This window comes from Medicago sativa, chromosome 8, assembly GCF_051527215.1.
Source record: "Medicago sativa cultivar Bolivia chromosome 8, Bolivia_mono, whole genome shotgun sequence".
In the NCBI taxonomy this organism is placed as follows: Eukaryota; Viridiplantae; Streptophyta; class Magnoliopsida; order Fabales; family Fabaceae; genus Medicago; species Medicago sativa.
Genome location: NC_140756.1, coordinates 25528759 through 25545778, shown reverse-complemented (window position 1 = coordinate 25545778; position 17020 = coordinate 25528759). Strand labels below are relative to the sequence as shown.

Below are 17020 nucleotides of genomic sequence, written 5' to 3'. Positions count from 1 at the left end.
ACATTTAACTATATAATTTTTTTTATTAGCGTATCCCAGCCGTATCGTATCTTGATTTTTGAAATTTTTCCGTATCGGCGTATCGATGCAGTATCGTATCCGTATCGTATCTCGTATCTGGGCTTCACAGGTTCCGATCATACTCTTATCTCTCACTTCCCCAATTTCATTAATTTAATCTCTCTAAAGTTCTCAAAAAAGTTTTGTTTTTTTTTTTCTTTCAAATATTCTCAAAAAAGACATGTTTACAACCGAATTTACTTTGAGAATAAAGAATTTTTTGGGGGAGTCGATGTATATTAAAAATAAATTTGTCAGATCGTTAGTGATCACTTTAGACAGACTCATCAAAATCCCTTTAATAAAAAGTAACATTATTTATACAAAATGGATTAGGTAAAGGTAGAGTTGACAAAACATAACTTTAAGCAAAATGTAAGCATTAAAATGAACCGATGGAGTATTCTTTATCCTTAGTCCGGACTAGATCTGATCTAAATAATAAGGATAAAAGATCATTTTCATGTGTGAGAAGAGTTACTAACACTATTCAAGGACTATTATTTTAATGTTAAGGAATTTTTTTAAGGACGTTAAGGATTATTTTGATTAACTTTATATATTAATAATCAGATATTATTTTAAAATTTTGATTTATTAAAAATCCATAGTGATTATTTATTTGTTTAATACAATAACTGGGGTAATGTCCTCGTGATCATAACTCAGTTGGTAGGAACATGCATTATCATTTTCGTCCAAAAAAATAATAATAATTGGGAAAATAGTCATTTTTGTTTCTTACTGTGTAATGAGTAGTCACAATAGTCTCTAATTGTATGAAAATTTTAAAATAGTTTATAGCTTTGAACTTTGTTAATCAAAATAGCCTGACTATACACTTTGTTAGTCAAAATAGTCAATAACGTTAAAATAGTCCTGCAATGTTTAGATTAATTCTTTTCGTATAATAACAGATATGATCGGTAAGTAAACACATATAGAGATTAATATGACAATAAATAAATATATTGAATGGTTAATATGAATTTTAATATAATAGACTATTTTGACTAACATTATATATTATAGGCTAAAATATGATTTTAGTCCCTACAAACATGCCTCGTTTTAGTCCCTACAAATATTTTGTTTTTGAAAATAGTCTCTGACCCCACTTTTGTGATGATTTGCATACGTGCCACATTATAACTGAACCAATTTTGTAGTTTTTGGTCCCTGCAAAATATTTTGTTTTTGAAAAAGGTCCCTGCAAAATTTTTTGTTTTTGAAAATAGATAAGTCAAAATTTTTACAGGGACTATTTTCAAAAACAAAAAATTTTACAGGGACCAAAAACAAATTTTTTTTTACAAGAACTAAAACCAAAACGAGGCATATTTGCAGGGGTTAAAACCATATTTTATCCTATATTATATATTGTGCCTGCTCCTTGAATATTCAATATTAAAGACCAACATGTAATTTTCTCAAATATATGCGGTTTGCAAAATTCACCTTTTTGAAAGAGAATCATATGACAGAGCTCACCGACTTAAAAACCCCTTTCAGGAAAAGAATCAGAATCATACCACACCCCATCCACCATAACAATACAAACATATAATTCCAAAGCTGAATTATGAGAAGAAACAAACGTGTGGTGGTTAAAATTATGATAAAAAAAGTGAAAATTCCAACTTCATCTACCTACCTGTAGAGCGTAGAGTTCACATCACATTACATACATATATCGCTGTATATTCACATGCAATCTTCAAAAACATAATATCCTCCCTCATTGCCGCACTAACCCACAATCCTCTCTGCTTCGCCTCAATCCGTCAATCTCCTCCACCATCCAACATCAAGGTAACTCCATTTGCAAGATAAAAACAATAAATATGATTTGTATGATTTCAATTTCCAGTAGTATTGATATTATTAAATTTGTAGGACCAAACATGATTGAGTATTTGGAATGTCATAATTGGATCTTCACATTTGAATTTTATTGAGTCATGTTTTAAAGTTTTCAGCGTCACACTATGCATGAAAATGTAAGCATGCTTCTTACAATTAGATATCCTTTTATTCTTTAGATTAGATCCAAGATACTATTGTTTTTCGAATAAACCATCAATAAAGTTGTAGCTTTTTCTTGGAAACAACTTCTCAATAGAATCCTGGTGTCAGATACACGTCGTGTCCGACACCGACACATATAATCACACTGAATTATATAATTTTCTCAAATTATTAGCAGTGTCGACGTGTCAGTGTCCGTGCCGTATCCTGTGTCCGTGTCCATATCTGTGCTTCATACCCCATGATACCTCCCCAAATTGCGTTTTATGTGATAACAGAGTGGAATCAGCCACCCATCTTTTTCTTCATTGTGTAGTGGCGATGAATTTTGGTTACATGTCATGTTTTGGTTGGGTTTCATTTATATCATTCCTTCGAATTTGTTTATTCATTGGGAGTGTTATAGTCGAGAGGCGAGGAATAAGAGGATCCGGAACGGTCATAGGTTGATTTGTCATGCAACGATATGGGTTTTATGGAAAGCTAGGAATGACAGAATTTTCAACAATGGGGCTAATCGTGTTAGTCAAAAAAAATCAAGGTTTTATCTTGGATGTAGAGTACAGGTAGAATGAACATTCCGCCTTGTTTGTTCTTTGACTAGTGTTGCAATCCGAGAGACTCTTTTTTGAGGTAACGGGTATGGGCGTGCGGGTGGCGGTAGAAGAGGTTTTGAGGCAGGGATATTCTATGTTGGATTTGCGCTGCTGTTCGAGTTCTTACTGTTGCTATAAAACGCAGATTGGTAGACAACTAGGTGTTTTTCTGTTTGGAATATGCTAGCCTCATTATTCCGTTATGAGCCTTGGGTGTTAGTTTGTCTACTGTGTTGCTCGTGCAGGTGTTTTGTTTTCCCTTAATGCTAGCTCTTTTGGTTGTGGTGCTGCATTTTGGGGTTAGGGTGGTTTGGGAAGGTGAACCGCATATATACTGTCCCTTTGTATTTTTCTATGCCCGTTTTGTCCGCGAGTTTTTGTGTGTCTTACACAACTGGACATGAATAATATTTTGCCGATTAAAAAAAAAAAAAAAAGAAATATCACCCTTTCTTCAATTTAGTCCCTAAACTATGTAAATATGATAAGTAGTCCTATATAAAATCTGTCAATTTAGTCGCTTTTATTAAGATGTTAGGGACAATATTGACAAATTTTTATATACTTTAGAGACTACTTATGGTATTTATACAGTTTAGGTATTAAATTGAAGAGATAATTATTGTTTATGGACTTGAGTGATGGTTTATTCATTGGTTTTCATTTATACGTAAGCATGCCACAGACTAAGAACTTGATGGTCGTGGTAAGGATTTTGTTGCTGGCTTGGGTACTTAAAAATCTTAAATGTAGTTCAATTATGCTCTCTATCAGAATGTGTTAATATTCATACTTGTACATAGACAAAGTTTTGCAAAATACTACTATTTGTACCTACATATTGTTCAGTTCAATCTATGTCCCTCTAGTTCGGTGTTATTGGTTTTATGGATTCTGTCTAAAGTATTCTTCATTATGTCCCTCTAATTTGATAGTCTGTGCTCTATCTCACGTGTTTCCCCTCTCCTCTCCCTGCTCATCATTTTCAGGTTTTTCTCTTCCCTTTTCATATAACTCTTGTTTTCATATATTTAATAGTTTTTTTGACAATTTTTGTTGTTGTTATTTGTGTTCAATGGATACAGCTTCAGTAGCAAAATGGTGAAGCTGAAAATCCCAGACCACCAAGTTGCTGGTCACCAAGCAAAAACTGGAATCCTAGGTCCACTGATAGACGATTCTGGAAAATTCTACAAACCTCTTCAAGACGACGAACGAGGTTCCAACGAACTTGCTTTCTACACCTCCCTCTATTCCGATCCACGCATCCCCTCCAATATTCTCAAATTGTTCCCTTCTTTTCACGGCACTGAAACCGTTGACGCCTCCGACGGTTCTGGTCTACACCCTCACCTTGTTTTGGAAGATATCGCATCCAATTACACCAACCCCGCTGTCGTCGACATCAAGATTGGTTCTCGAACATGGCACCCTCAATCTTCCGAAGACTACATTCGGAAATGCCTTCAGAAAGATCGAGAATCTTCTACAATAAAATTAGGGTTTAGAGTCTCCGGGTTGAGGTCTGTGGGTCCCAATAACAAATTATGGCAGCCTGATAGAAAGTTTCTTATGGATCTATCTGCTGATGATGTAATGTTGGTTTTGAGGAAATTTCTTTCGTCGAATGGAGATGATGATGAGCCTGATCTAGTTTTTGGATCTAGGGTTTTTGTTCCTGTTTTGGAGGAATTGTTGGAGCTTAAGAAATGGTTTGAGGTTCAAACTATTTTTCATTTTTATTCGTGTTCTGTTCTTGTGGTTTATGAGAAAGATGAAAAAGAGGATGAGAAAAAGGGTGCACGTGCTGTTGTTAAGCTTGTTGATTTTGCTCACGTCGTTGATGCTAAAGGTGCTATTGATCATAATTTCTTAGGCGGTCTTTGTTCTTTGATTAAGTTTGTTAAGGATGTTTTGGCTGGTTTAGGTGATGTTGGAAACAATGTTTCTAAAGATGAATGATCAAAGCTAAGTGAGAAAGAATGATTATCACTGGCAAAGATCTCGTGAAAGATTGCACTGATGTAGGGAACAAATGACAGGAAATGTAAGTGTAAAATTCCGCGATGTATATTAGCGGAAGATTTTTCTTAAAGCAGATAGATGGATAGATGAATAGACTTGGTTTATGTTGCAATTAGCTCAAATTTGATGCTGATGAGTTAAACAACGCTTTATTTTTCATGTTCTTTGACTAATAAGATGACTACTTTGTAAGGTATTTTGAGACTGTTTACAGAGTTTCAAATGATGCTTTAATTTCAATTTGGATTACTAGAAAGTATGTTTTGGTTAAATGTGGTTACTTTGGATCTATACTCGTTAGTAGCTGTTATCTATTTACCTTTGATGTGTGATGATTCGGTAGCTTTGGTTCATGTGCACAATTTTCGTTTACTCATTATCGTAAGAGTTACTGCAACTATTCTGTTGCAAGTAAAGTTTTCATAGATGCTGAGATACATGAATCCTTACCTTTAGTCTGCTTAATCTATATGTATGTGTTACCATTCATTTATCTGCATTTCTCTGTGTAATTGTGAAATTAACCTTCAATGCTATTAATTAATCAAGGATTCAAGATTCTTTATATTGTCATTCCATTTCATGGCCATCAGTTTCTCGATTATCTTTTGATGACCATTAGAGTAGTTTTTGCCTGATATGTGATTGTTGTTTGGCTAAGTCTACCATGTGCGAGCAAACGATATATCGTACCAAGGGAGGGTACAAGGACTCGAGGAGCATGGTTTTAACCTCCTCCTTCCAATCATTGTATGCAAAAACTTAGGCTTCAAGAATGATTTTAATCTCCATTGTGGCTCCGAAGTGTCATCAATGCTCTTATTCATATATCTGTATAGAAATGAACCATAAATGAAATGTATGCATAGAGGATAAGCATTATTTATAAAACTGATAACAGGCACCGATATTTCAATATCCTAAATTCCATCAGCATTACAGGCTCCACATTTCAGAGTCCAGATTGAAGAAAAATGCATATGGAAAATGTTCAGTAAGATATTCAACTCTAAGGTCCCAATTCCCAACAATGTCCCTAAATTTAAAATTGGTCGCTACATCATTTTTCTTTGAAAATGGAATTGAGTTCAGGAATTAATTACCATTTACATCATCATCAAAATTGTACTGATATGGCTAACAAAAGTATTATGAGAATTTCTAGTCACACAAAAATTCTGTTACACCCAATGTTAATTAAAATTAAATGATAAAATAGAAATTGCCCTTGTACATATACGTAGTCTATGTTTAGGTGCGTCCTGTTGAAATACGTAAAATGAATTTACTATTTACTTATGATATGTAAACTCACATGCTACACACAAACTTAGTTTACGTACAAAGAATATGTAAACTTAGTTTACGTATACACCACAGGTAAACACCGTTTATGAGCGCTACGTGACTTTATATTCAATTGAAAATTTATTTCATTTTCAATATATTTTAGTCATTGAGAAATATTATGAACATTTTTGTTTAACACTCACTCTTTTATTGAATACTAATTTTAAAAAGGATTAATTTAATTTAATGAAATCTCTCGGATTTAAGATCACTCTTTTTAGGAAGAAAAAAAATTCATATGCATTTCTTTATGTGCTTTTTCTTGTTTGGTTCCCAACTAAACAACTCATAATTCCTCAAATCCATATATATATATATATATATTTTTTTTAAAGTTTGTTATAGCCACCATAAATGTATTTTTAGTTAAGAACCATATTTCACTACCAAAAAAAGTTAAGAACCATATTTACCATAAAAAAAAAGTTAAGAACCATATAAAAACACGTAAAAAAATGCACTGAGTTTTGTTTGTCTTCACTTTGATTCATAGTAATTTTTTTTTTTTTTTTAGAGCCCATAGTTATATTTGTATTCTATATCATTTTTACTTTTTTATTGAAAAGAATTAAAAAGGAAAATTACGTCAAAAAAAAAAAAAATTAAAAAGGAAAAAACACTTTGTGGGGTATAGGATTAGCTTGGGTACCAAGTATCACGAGGTTAAGGAAAAAAAAAGTCATAAAATCAAAACCCTGATAATCCATCGTGAACTTCCCCTACACATTAAGAACGATCTCTTTTCAGGTTTTCACTCCCGTTCTCCCAATTCAATCAAATATACATGATCCTTTTAATATACGGTTATGGTTCAGCATTTATCAAACATCTAATGTGTGAGATATTTTCATTATAGTCTTGTATTTATCGAAATTGCGACATCAAATGTGTGTTACTCAGTTTGGTTCTCCAATGTGTTTTTCATTATTCAATTTAGTCTATGAAATTACAAACAAATGAGCACGCTTGGAATGTATTTGCAATTTCGATACATTCAAAGACTATAAATGATCAATGTCACTCACATTCATGACCAAAATGGTTGTTTATCCAATGTTCAATTGAATTTGATGAATTTTACATAGAAATGTTTTCATTCACAGGTTAGAAAGTGAGAATGGAGGAAGAGAATAAAGAAATCAAATCATTTAAGGATCTTGGCTTAGATGAGTTATTGGTGGAGGCTTGTGAAAAAATGGGTTGGAAGAATCCCAAGGAGATTCAATTAAAAGCAATTCCCCAAGCACTACAAGGAAAAGATGTGATTGGATTTTCACAAACCGGTTCCGGTAAGACCGGAGCTTTTGCTCTTCCTATATTGCATGCCCTCTTAGATGAGCCACGACGCGGGTTCTTTGCTTGTGTAATCTCTCCCACAAGGTTTGATAGTTTGATACCTGACCATAGATTTAATATTCATATAATTCAATTTTATCTGATTAATCTGTAATGTCGAGACTGCTTTTAGGATTGCCGACCGACCCCACTTCCGAGAAGGTCATCCATCCAAATAATACTCTAAGTTAGACACACTTAGCAATGAAGTTCTTATTCTTATTCATTTAAGTAGCTCAACACATAAGAAACTTAAGTGTGCTTGACTTGGAGTAGTATTTGGACTGACGACCTTCTGGGAAGTTCCCAATTTTGGGTGCGAGTTGTGCGAGTGAGGGCAAAACACGTTGAAAATACTTGGTTTGTGGGGTCCGTCGGCGATCTTGAAATCAGTTTGGCGCGTTACAACTCTCACCGAATCATATTTTTTAACTAGTATATTTCTTATGTTCCTACCTATTTCCTAATATAGGGAGCTTGCGTATCAAATTGCTGAACAGTTTGAAGCTCTAGGTTCTGAATTTGGTGTAAAGTGTGCTGTGGTCAGCTTCTGATGCATTTTCTAACATAATTCGTTATGCATGAATTTTATATCCTCCTGTAGTCCTGTTCAATTCAGAGCTTATGTTTGTTTTGTTTTGTCCAATCATATGGTGAATCAAAACAATCTATTTTGATTGGTATTGTTTCCTTTTTCTATAGCTTGTTGGACAGATGGACATGGTACAACAATCTATCGAGATTGGAAAAAGACCTGATATTATTGTAAGTTTTACTGTTTCCGTACACTTGCTTTGATTTCATTAGTTTATTTGTATATCAAGAGCATTAAGGTTATAGGTGAGTGATATCAAAAACACAGTAGTGTTTGTGTTGATTGAAAATTTAACTCCTGTTTTACTGGATGAGTGCACTCTATTTTTGTTGTCTTTGATGTCTTAATTGTTTACCGGTTAGACATGAATGATACAAAATCTGATGTCTGTATTTTGTTTTTTCTATTTATGATGAATTCTTATTCCTGAAGGTTGGGACGCCTGGACGAGTCTTGGATCACCTAAAAAACACCAAAGGATTTTCTCTTGATAGATTAAAATACTTGGTATGATTTCTACGTTATTTTGATTCAACTCGAGTTTTATTTTTGACATCCAATGGTTGAGTACCAGTGAGTACATGTCTAGTGTAAACTAAATTTAATGTTCATGTATGTTGATATTATTAGATACAGTGATTTTTCCCTTGATGAATTTAGGTGAACCTTTTTGGTGGTTATAGGTACTATTGTTTTGCATGTCAAGCTAGAAAATTCTCATGACCCTGATTTTCCTTCATTAATAATTTTCTTGTGAAATGAAAGGGATGTTGCTTGATGGACTATACTTAAATTACATTCATGAAGGCATATTTAGATAAATTTAGATCTATTAGGAACATATTTTACATTTTCGCCTTTTATGGTAGGAAGGAGGGTAAGGGTGAAAATACACAAAAGAAAAATATATCTCACAATATGTCGACAAACCTTTAAAAAGATTTAACCGAGCGTTTGCTGGACCCATTGCCAGAGGACTGTAGGCCAACAAGCTAATACTGAAAAGAAAAATCGACCAGTTATCTAAGAATCAAGCTTGCAATGGAAACATAGGAAAGTTATTTTGCTTTAGAGAATCATATTTAAAATGTAGTGCATGATATTTGCATCTTATCAGATGCCGAAAAACTTTTGATTAAAGATCACACCGTTCCTTAACTCCAAACAGACTAAATACGAGCCATCCAAATCAGTACTAGCCTCTCCCGTATCGCTCGACCACCATTCATCAACCCACCAAATTGTCAAGCATGAATTAGGCCATCGTTACTGAAGACACTATCAAATATCAATGCTCAACCACCCCAATATTGATTGCCACACACTCCCAAAAAAGTTCACATTCAAAGAACAGATGCTGAAAAGTTTCCATTTTTCTGCACCATCACACACAAAGTTGACATCGCTTCTGTAAAAGACCATGATTGACAAGGTTATCCCTCCTGGGAAGTCTATTGTTTAGGAGTCTCCAAGCAAAATGAGTGGCTTTTAAAGGAACCTGAATAACTTACTATCCACCCGATTGAACCCCTTTTGGACTACCTATAATTTTGGTATCTAAACGTCTCCAACAGAAATATGTTTTTTCTGTTTGATTGGCTACAACATAGTGGATAGGGACATACTATGACAATTTATAGCTCTGTAGAATCTGGATATGTTGTGTCTCTTATTTTGACTAGGTTTGGTCTACTAGGTTAATAAGACAATCAGAAAAATACAAGTACTTTTTAATAGTACTTTTCATTATTTGCAAACATATCATATAGATGTATGGTGTTTTATGTTTCACATATAGTTGCAGCATGATCCTGTTTGCAAATTTACAAAATGAAATATTTAAGTGATATAGTTTGTTTTTTACCATATCTAGTCCTCGTTTCGATATATCAAATGTTTAGTTTGGACTTGTTTGATTGTTTTGTATTTTGAGCAGGTCTTAGATGAGGCAGACAGGCTGTTGAGTGAGGACTTTGAGAAATCACTTACTGAGTTTTTAGGATTAATTCCTCATGAGCGGAGAACATTTCTTTTCTCGGCCACGACGACAGAGACAGAGGAGGTAAATATGTAGGTTTATTGATTATGAGTCACTTAATATATTATTTATTGTTAACTCGTTTTTCCCTTAGCATTAGTCAGGTATGATATCTTAATATCCAAATGAAACCTTTTTCTTTAAATATTGTGAGATATTGAACCCTTTAAATATGGACCCTTTCGGAAAGCGTTTTAGTATCGAACATTATTGAAGTTAACACCTTTTGTATAGTAGTTTATGTGTACGTAGCTGCGTAGTTAGTTATAAATATTATTCTTATAGTTGTTGAATCATCATATTCTATTATAACTGAATCTGATAAAGCCTCTGAAGCTCTCATTATATGAATATTCATGTACTACATGGACTAAACCAATCAAGCTTTCTCTTTCATATCCACCAAACACTAACGGCATAATTATCATTCTTCTCTCTAATTAGATATTTGCTTTTCATCATCTTTGATTGCTTCAAATTAGTCAATCATAATGTTTTAGGTCAATTCTCATATATCTGCTTATGATAAATCATTTTTTCTCTGTTACGGATTCTATGTTGTCAAAAGTAGCCGCGCCGGCCGCTATAGCGGAAAAATCAGGACCTCTGCATCAAGCCGCGTCGGCATGTGTCAAAAGTAGAAAGCGGTCAAAGCGAACCTATCAATAGTAAAACAATAACTTGTACTAGTTGTATATGATTGGTATTAGCGAGTTTCGATTTTGCTATCCCTTTTATTTCATGTTATGAATACTTCATGAAATTTTGAGTGATGTTTAAGGTATTTTAGTATTTCTTTTTGATTAGTATGGTATTTAGTATTAAATTTATTACTGGCCGCACCACCGAAATGGCGGCCGCTATGCACCCCGCTCCCGTGCCGCGCTAATTTTTGGGTCTGCCGCGCCGTATTGGCAACAGAGTGACTTATGGTGCATATGATATAGAACTTATGTACTACTTATATACTACAAATCATGTTTGTCAAAATAATGTTGAGTTTAAGGAAACTCATTTTGCCTACGTGAATTCGATTTGTAAACTCGACTCGATGGCTCATAATACCATTAATACAATTGTTATTCAAAATTTCAACCCAATTATACAAAGCAAAATAGCAAATCACTATAATAACGTGTCATACTCATAGAGTTGTAAGTTATCGCACCAAATCATTAAAACATATGGTCCTAAAGTCAGAATTTTTGTGCTCTGTTTCAACGTTTCTTGTTTGGTCGCTTTTGTTCATGAGGTGTAGAAGAAGCATCGCGAGTTTAGAAAGTTAATTGTGATTCCATCCAAGTCAAATCGGTTCAAGGTCCTAGTTTACATGTCATTTTACTTGAATTTAAAACCGATAAATGTGGAATCGTACACGTGGAATAGTTAAAATGTGATTGTAACAACCTTGCTACCAATGCTTGATTGTGTAATTTATTCATTTTTAACTTTGCAGTTGTAATAATAGAGAGATTTTCTATTTCAGGTCAAGAGGCTTGGAAAGGTTCATTTAAGGAACCCTGTGAAGGTACAGCATACTATTTACAAATATCTTATTCAGAAGAAAAATTACACTTTATCCCCTGAAAGATTAATATTTGTTACACTTTAGTTAGTTTTAATGCTTTCTTAGGGACAATTTTTAGCAAAGATAAATCGCAGTTAGTTTTGAACCTCAATTTGGGGATGTAGAAAATGAAATGATGGTTTTGGGTGAAATTTTAAAGCTGGTATTTAAAACTCATTTCATCTTTTAAAGTCTTGAAATTAATAATAGGGTTTTCAAAGTGCGCTCGTGATGACATTGAAAATTGTAAAGAGAGGAAAAATTCCCTTAGGTGGTTTGATCACCAACACCATCATTAATTGTTTTACAAACCTTAAAATGGATTGTAGCGTAACATATTATTTTACCTGGAGGAAAATGTAGTTATTTAAATTTGGGCGGTGTAATTTTAAGCATCTTTCAGCAACAGAAGTTGTTTTTTACCAGGATGTACAAACATGTTATTCACAATTTTTCTATTCTATTTAGTAGATTCAAGTTTCAACCGAAAATTCTACTGTGGACACACTGAAGCAGGAGCTTCTCTTTGTGCCAAAAGATCATCAGGTTTTTCTTCTTCCTTGTCAAAAAATTTGTGTATCTCAAATATTTGGGCTATGTTGAGTTTCTTACTACTGGATTCTTAAACCAATATGTCAAGGGGTAAATTCTTTGAAATGTCAAGCCACTTTTATTCGTGTTTTTCAAACATATGTATCAGAACCCCGCTTCAAATGAAGTCTTCTATTATTATTGTTTTCCCTAAAGTGAGTTATACTTGATAAATGTGTCTTGACAAAGTTGTCAAAGATGTGATACTAAAAAAGGTTTCACGAATGAATGGCCACTATGGTGGCATTTGGTACAGATGTTAGAAGAAGTCAAATTATGATGAGTTTTGTTTATTTTTGGTTTATATTAGAAGTCGAAAAACAGAGGACTTAAAAAGTGGTAAATTTTGGTTTAGGACATCTAGTTCAATTTTGTTTGCATGCCAAATGCCACCTATGCAGAAATCTCATATGAGAGAGCACTCGTTTGTATTGAACACTTCTTATAAATTGGCTATTTGGAGTGAAAGTAAGCAAATAACAAAATTTCTTTAATCTTAACATACTTGTGTTGATCATGCTCATTCATAGGATTGCTACCTTGTGTACATTCTCACTGAAATGGCCGGAAGTACATCAATGGTATTCACTGAAAGAACTGAGTCAACACGGCTTCTAGCTTTGATGCTTAGGAATCTTGGTTTGAAAGCCATCCCAATTAACGGTCGTATGAGTCAGGTAATTGTACTACAAGTATACTATAGTCTATACACAAATTGTAATTTGTTCTAAACTGCAAACAAATATGCTAGTTTTACTATAATATCTTTTCGACAGCCAAAGAGACTTGGAGCCTTGAAGAAATTCAAGTCTGGGGAATGCAATATTCTCCTTTGTACTGACGTAGCTAGTAGGGGACTCGATATACCGGCAGTAGATATGGTGATTAACTATGACATTCCCCAAAACCCCAAAGTAAGATGTGCTATGTTACGCTTTCATACTTTTGTTGACATGTATTGCACTAATACTCTTTCCGTTTCTTTTTAATTGTCGCTTTTGTATAAAAATTGTGTTTCCATTGATTTTTCGTTTCCAAAGTTCAATAAAACATTAACTATTGTTTTGTTTGTAATTTCATGGCTGTATTTATAAACAATATTACAAATTTACAATACATCTATACTAACGCAAATGCAAAAATCATGGAAAGAGATAAATTTTTACATTGACTGGATTCACAACCTTTTGAACTACAGAATTATATACATCGTGTGGGAAGGACCGCTCGTGCAGGGCGCTCTGGTGTTGCCATTTCCCTTGTGAACCAATATACAATCGAGTGGTACAACCACATAGAGGATCTTATAGGTGAGGAGTATATACTCTACCTTTGCTTTGACATTTTAAGGAACAAGTACTAAAAAATCTAATACAAGTATTATTTTTTTCAGACAAGAAACTACCTGTGTATCCTGCAGATGAAAATGAAGTTTTGCTTTTGAAAGAGCGTGTTAATGATGCGAAAAGATTGGCAGAAAAGGTAAATTTGTGTGAAGTTGAAACTGTGGTATCCTTTTATTTGCATGCCCTTGCTGAGTTTTCTTCATTGGTAAAATTAATGTTTCCAATGGCTAGATATAAAGGATCAAAGGAATGTATGAAAATATGCATGAACTGTGATTATTATTGAATATTTTTATTTGATTTATTTAATTTAATTACTTTTCTACATACTTAACTGTTTGTATTTTTTATTTGTGTAGAAAATAAAGGAATCTGGTGGGGTGAAGAAACGGAAAGGAGGAAGAGATTATGGTGAGGAAGAGGAGGAGATTGACAAGTACTTGGGTCTCATAAGTAAAAGATCATCCAAGAAGTTTAGAAGATGATATTGCATATTCTTTTCTTTTCTAAACTAAGACTTTTTTTACTCATAAATTTTCTCCGAGTAATTTTTTTTTGTTTTTGTCAAGTAGCCTAGTGGTTAGAGCTCACACAATTTAATTGTGGAGAAGTGGGGTGTCCGGGATTCAAACCCTGCCCCTACATATAATATGCAATATCCCTACCAACTGAGCTAAGTTCACGGGGATTCTTCTATTAAGTTTTTAATATCCTAGAAAGATTATTGTGAACTTTCATATATATATTTTTTTTGACAAAGTGAACATTTATATTTATTCCAAGACATATGTTTGTCTAATATTATTTCATCTTGATATGAAAATAAACTAAATTAGGCTTTGGTCTATTTTTTATTGCCTATTTTTAAGCAATACTATTGTTCCATTTGTATAGGACCTCCATTCAGTTTTAATCATATTGATACTTTTTTTACTTATTTTGTCATGTACTTTTTAATAAGTTTTCACAATTTCCTTGTTCCATTTGTATAGGACATCCATTCAATTTTTAATCATATTGATCATTATATTATTTATTTTGTCATGTATTTTTAATGAGTTAATTGGATCTCTAATGTGCGTTATCAGTTACTTAATTTCCTAGTACATTTTTTTACTCAATTTAATTACACACGCCTCCAGTCATTTACTAAATGATGTATATGATCTTTAATATAGACCACATACATCGTCTATTAAATGAATATAAAATATAAATTTAATGACCGGAGGTGTAAAATATTATTGTTTTTGGATACTCGTTACATATTCAGAGACCAAAATGACTATTTTTCCCTTTTCTTTTGTTAAGTTTCTTCTTTGCTTCTTATTTCAAATTAATGTATAATGTACTTTAATTGGATGCTACTTGGACTTTTACATATTTCTTTATGTTAGATATATCATAGAAAGTAAGTGAGAACTTTAAGAGAATGATAACATCTAGTCTTTTTCATTTCATACTTAAGAAAGTTTTATTTTTTTGTATGTTTTTTTTTCTAACGAGTTTTGGTCTATGTTTTTAATTTAATCTATCTTGATAAAAACATTATTGTACGAAGATGAAATTATAATGTTTGAAGAAATTTAAAATATTGTTGAATATAAGTTGCTTTTAACTTATTAACTAGACTATATTATTAGAAACAAAAAATTGTATCGTGTTGAAAAAAAACGCAACAACTTAACTAACTCAAACTGCATTGGTATGTTTTTTATTTTAAATAAACCTTTTAATTAACTTAATTATAACTTTGAAATCATACTCCCTCCGATCCTTATTATAAGAAATAATTGTCTTTTTAGATTCATTGTGTAAATGATGATGTATCTAGTCTATATTTATAATGAGATACATTAATTATTCAATGAATCTAAAAATTCAATTATTTCTTATAATAAGGATAGGAGGAAGTAAAATTGTATTATTTCCCAAAAAACAGCAATTTGTTTGATTCTTATTTATTTTAAAAGTCAATCCAACCAAATCAAATCCCATATTTATTACTCCACCCGGTCTTTCGTCTTTCTTACAAGAAACAATTGACTTTTTAAATTCATTAATTAATTGATGTATTTTATTATAAATATAGAATAGATATACTACCAAAAAAAAAAATAGATACATCATTTATTTTTAATAAAATACATTATTTATACAATGAACCTAAAAAATCAATTAATTTTTATAATAAGGACCATAAATCATTTTTAACCTCGAAACCAACCGATTTTCACCACAAACACCCTTCCTCGCGACAATCTCCATAATCTAACTCAATTCACTTAAACTTTTCTTTTTCAAACAAAAGAAAATGACGTGTTACATGATGTAGGAAAAATTAGACATAGAATTATTATAAATTAATAATCAAAGAGAAATAATAGTACAAATAATTTAACTCATAATAAAATAAAATATAGAATATAGAAACTTATTGATTATTGACTGAGGCGTGTGTAAAGCATTCAAGGGAACTTACTATTTATTTTATATTTGTTATTAGAGATGACTAGGTATATAACCCGTGTGTTGCACGGGTTTTATTAGGATAGATATATCTATAATTTTTGTACAAATGGCAAAAATATATTTTTATCAAGTTTAATCACTTTTTTTTCCGATTTTCAAAATTACGTCAATTTGTTTTTTGCTCTCAAATTTATTAAAAATTATGTTAACTTATCTTGTATTTTGGCGAACACCAAATCTAATCGACCCATTTAAGGTAAAAACAATTGACCCAAATTTCTGGTCAACATAATTGCCGTAGCTCGTTTTACAACTTTAGGTTAATGTCTATACATATAAATAAAGCTGAAAACAGCAAAAAAACTCTCTTCTTCTTCATTCAATTATTCAATTTTGTGCAAACTTAATGTGATGGAAACCTAAACCCTAAATTGATCCATTGGTGTAAGGGTGTTTCGTTTATGAATTCTTAGGTTTGAAACTAATGTTAATTTCGTTAACATGTCAATTGTTTTCTGTATCAATTTCATGTCTCTTTAATTCGATTTGATGCTTGCTTAATTTCGATCCCGTTGATTCAAATTCAATTTTGTTTATGCTTACTCAATTTGTTTCAGTTTTGCACCATTGAGATTATTCAAGTTGCTTTATCGCTTGTTTAAATCAGTTTGAATAGAAATTGATATAAGTTATGGCGCTAAGCAATAAGATTGATTGAATATTGTTATGATATTAACTGTGTTCACTGTCAAGGTTAATTGAACATGTTCTGATTATTAATGGAATGGAATTGGTATAAAACTAATTATCGCTTGATTAGTTAGTTTTATAGTCAATCAGGCCTTAGAAATGTGAATGAATGTTTATCAAGAACCCATGATAGAAAGAATAAACGTAGTATGCCTAAAACTAATGGATTTATTGCTTTTTATTAATTTGCAAATTGTTCTGTGAGGCAAACAAAAACACCTCAATAATTTATATTTTTGAATTCGTAGTTGTTATTCTTGTTATTGA

At 32.2% G+C, this 17020-nt stretch overlaps 1 protein-coding gene and 1 pseudogene across 4 annotated transcripts; both read left to right on the top strand.

Annotated features, from left to right (window-relative positions):
* The first annotated feature begins 1578 nt into the window (after positions 1–1578).
* LOC146897888 (inositol polyphosphate multikinase beta pseudogene) lies at positions 1579–4965 on the top strand (annotated as a pseudogene). Of its 3 annotated transcripts, XR_015023753.1 has the most exons (3): positions 1767–1872; positions 3620–3673; positions 3770–4965. The product of XR_015023753.1 is annotated as an inositol polyphosphate multikinase beta pseudogene, transcript variant X2 (transcript). The 3 variants fall into 3 exon arrangements; XR_015023752.1 differs by lacking the exon at positions 3620–3673 and having other exon boundaries at positions 1579–1872; XR_015023754.1 differs by lacking the exon at positions 1767–1872 and having other exon boundaries at positions 1885–3673.
* Positions 4966–7176: 2211 nt separating this feature from the next.
* LOC146897887 (DEAD-box ATP-dependent RNA helicase 10-like) lies at positions 7177–14313 on the top strand. Its single transcript, XM_085738172.1, has 12 exons — positions 7177–7439; positions 7867–7936; positions 8097–8159; positions 8422–8496; positions 9926–10051; positions 11514–11555; positions 12066–12140; positions 12716–12862; positions 12962–13099; positions 13384–13495; positions 13579–13667; positions 13891–14313. The coding sequence occupies exons 1-12, from the start codon at positions 7177–7179 to the stop codon at positions 14014–14016; spliced, it is 1326 nt and encodes a 441-aa protein (XP_085594298.1). The 3' UTR covers positions 14017–14313.
* The last annotated feature ends 2707 nt before the right edge of the window (positions 14314–17020 follow it).

Bases quoted from the DNA above. Each gene is read 5' to 3' on its own strand.
- LOC146897887 (XM_085738172.1), top strand. From the start codon at position 7,177: ATGGAGGAAGAGAATAAAGAAATCAAATCATTTAAGGATCTTGGCTTA. The intron at 12,141-12,715 runs GTTTTTCTTCTT...GCTCATTCATAG, and splicing joins TTGTGCCAAAAGATCATCAG to GATTGCTACCTTGTGTACAT. The intron at 13,496-13,578 runs GTGAGGAGTATA...TATTTTTTTCAG, and splicing joins CCACATAGAGGATCTTATAG to ACAAGAAACTACCTGTGTAT.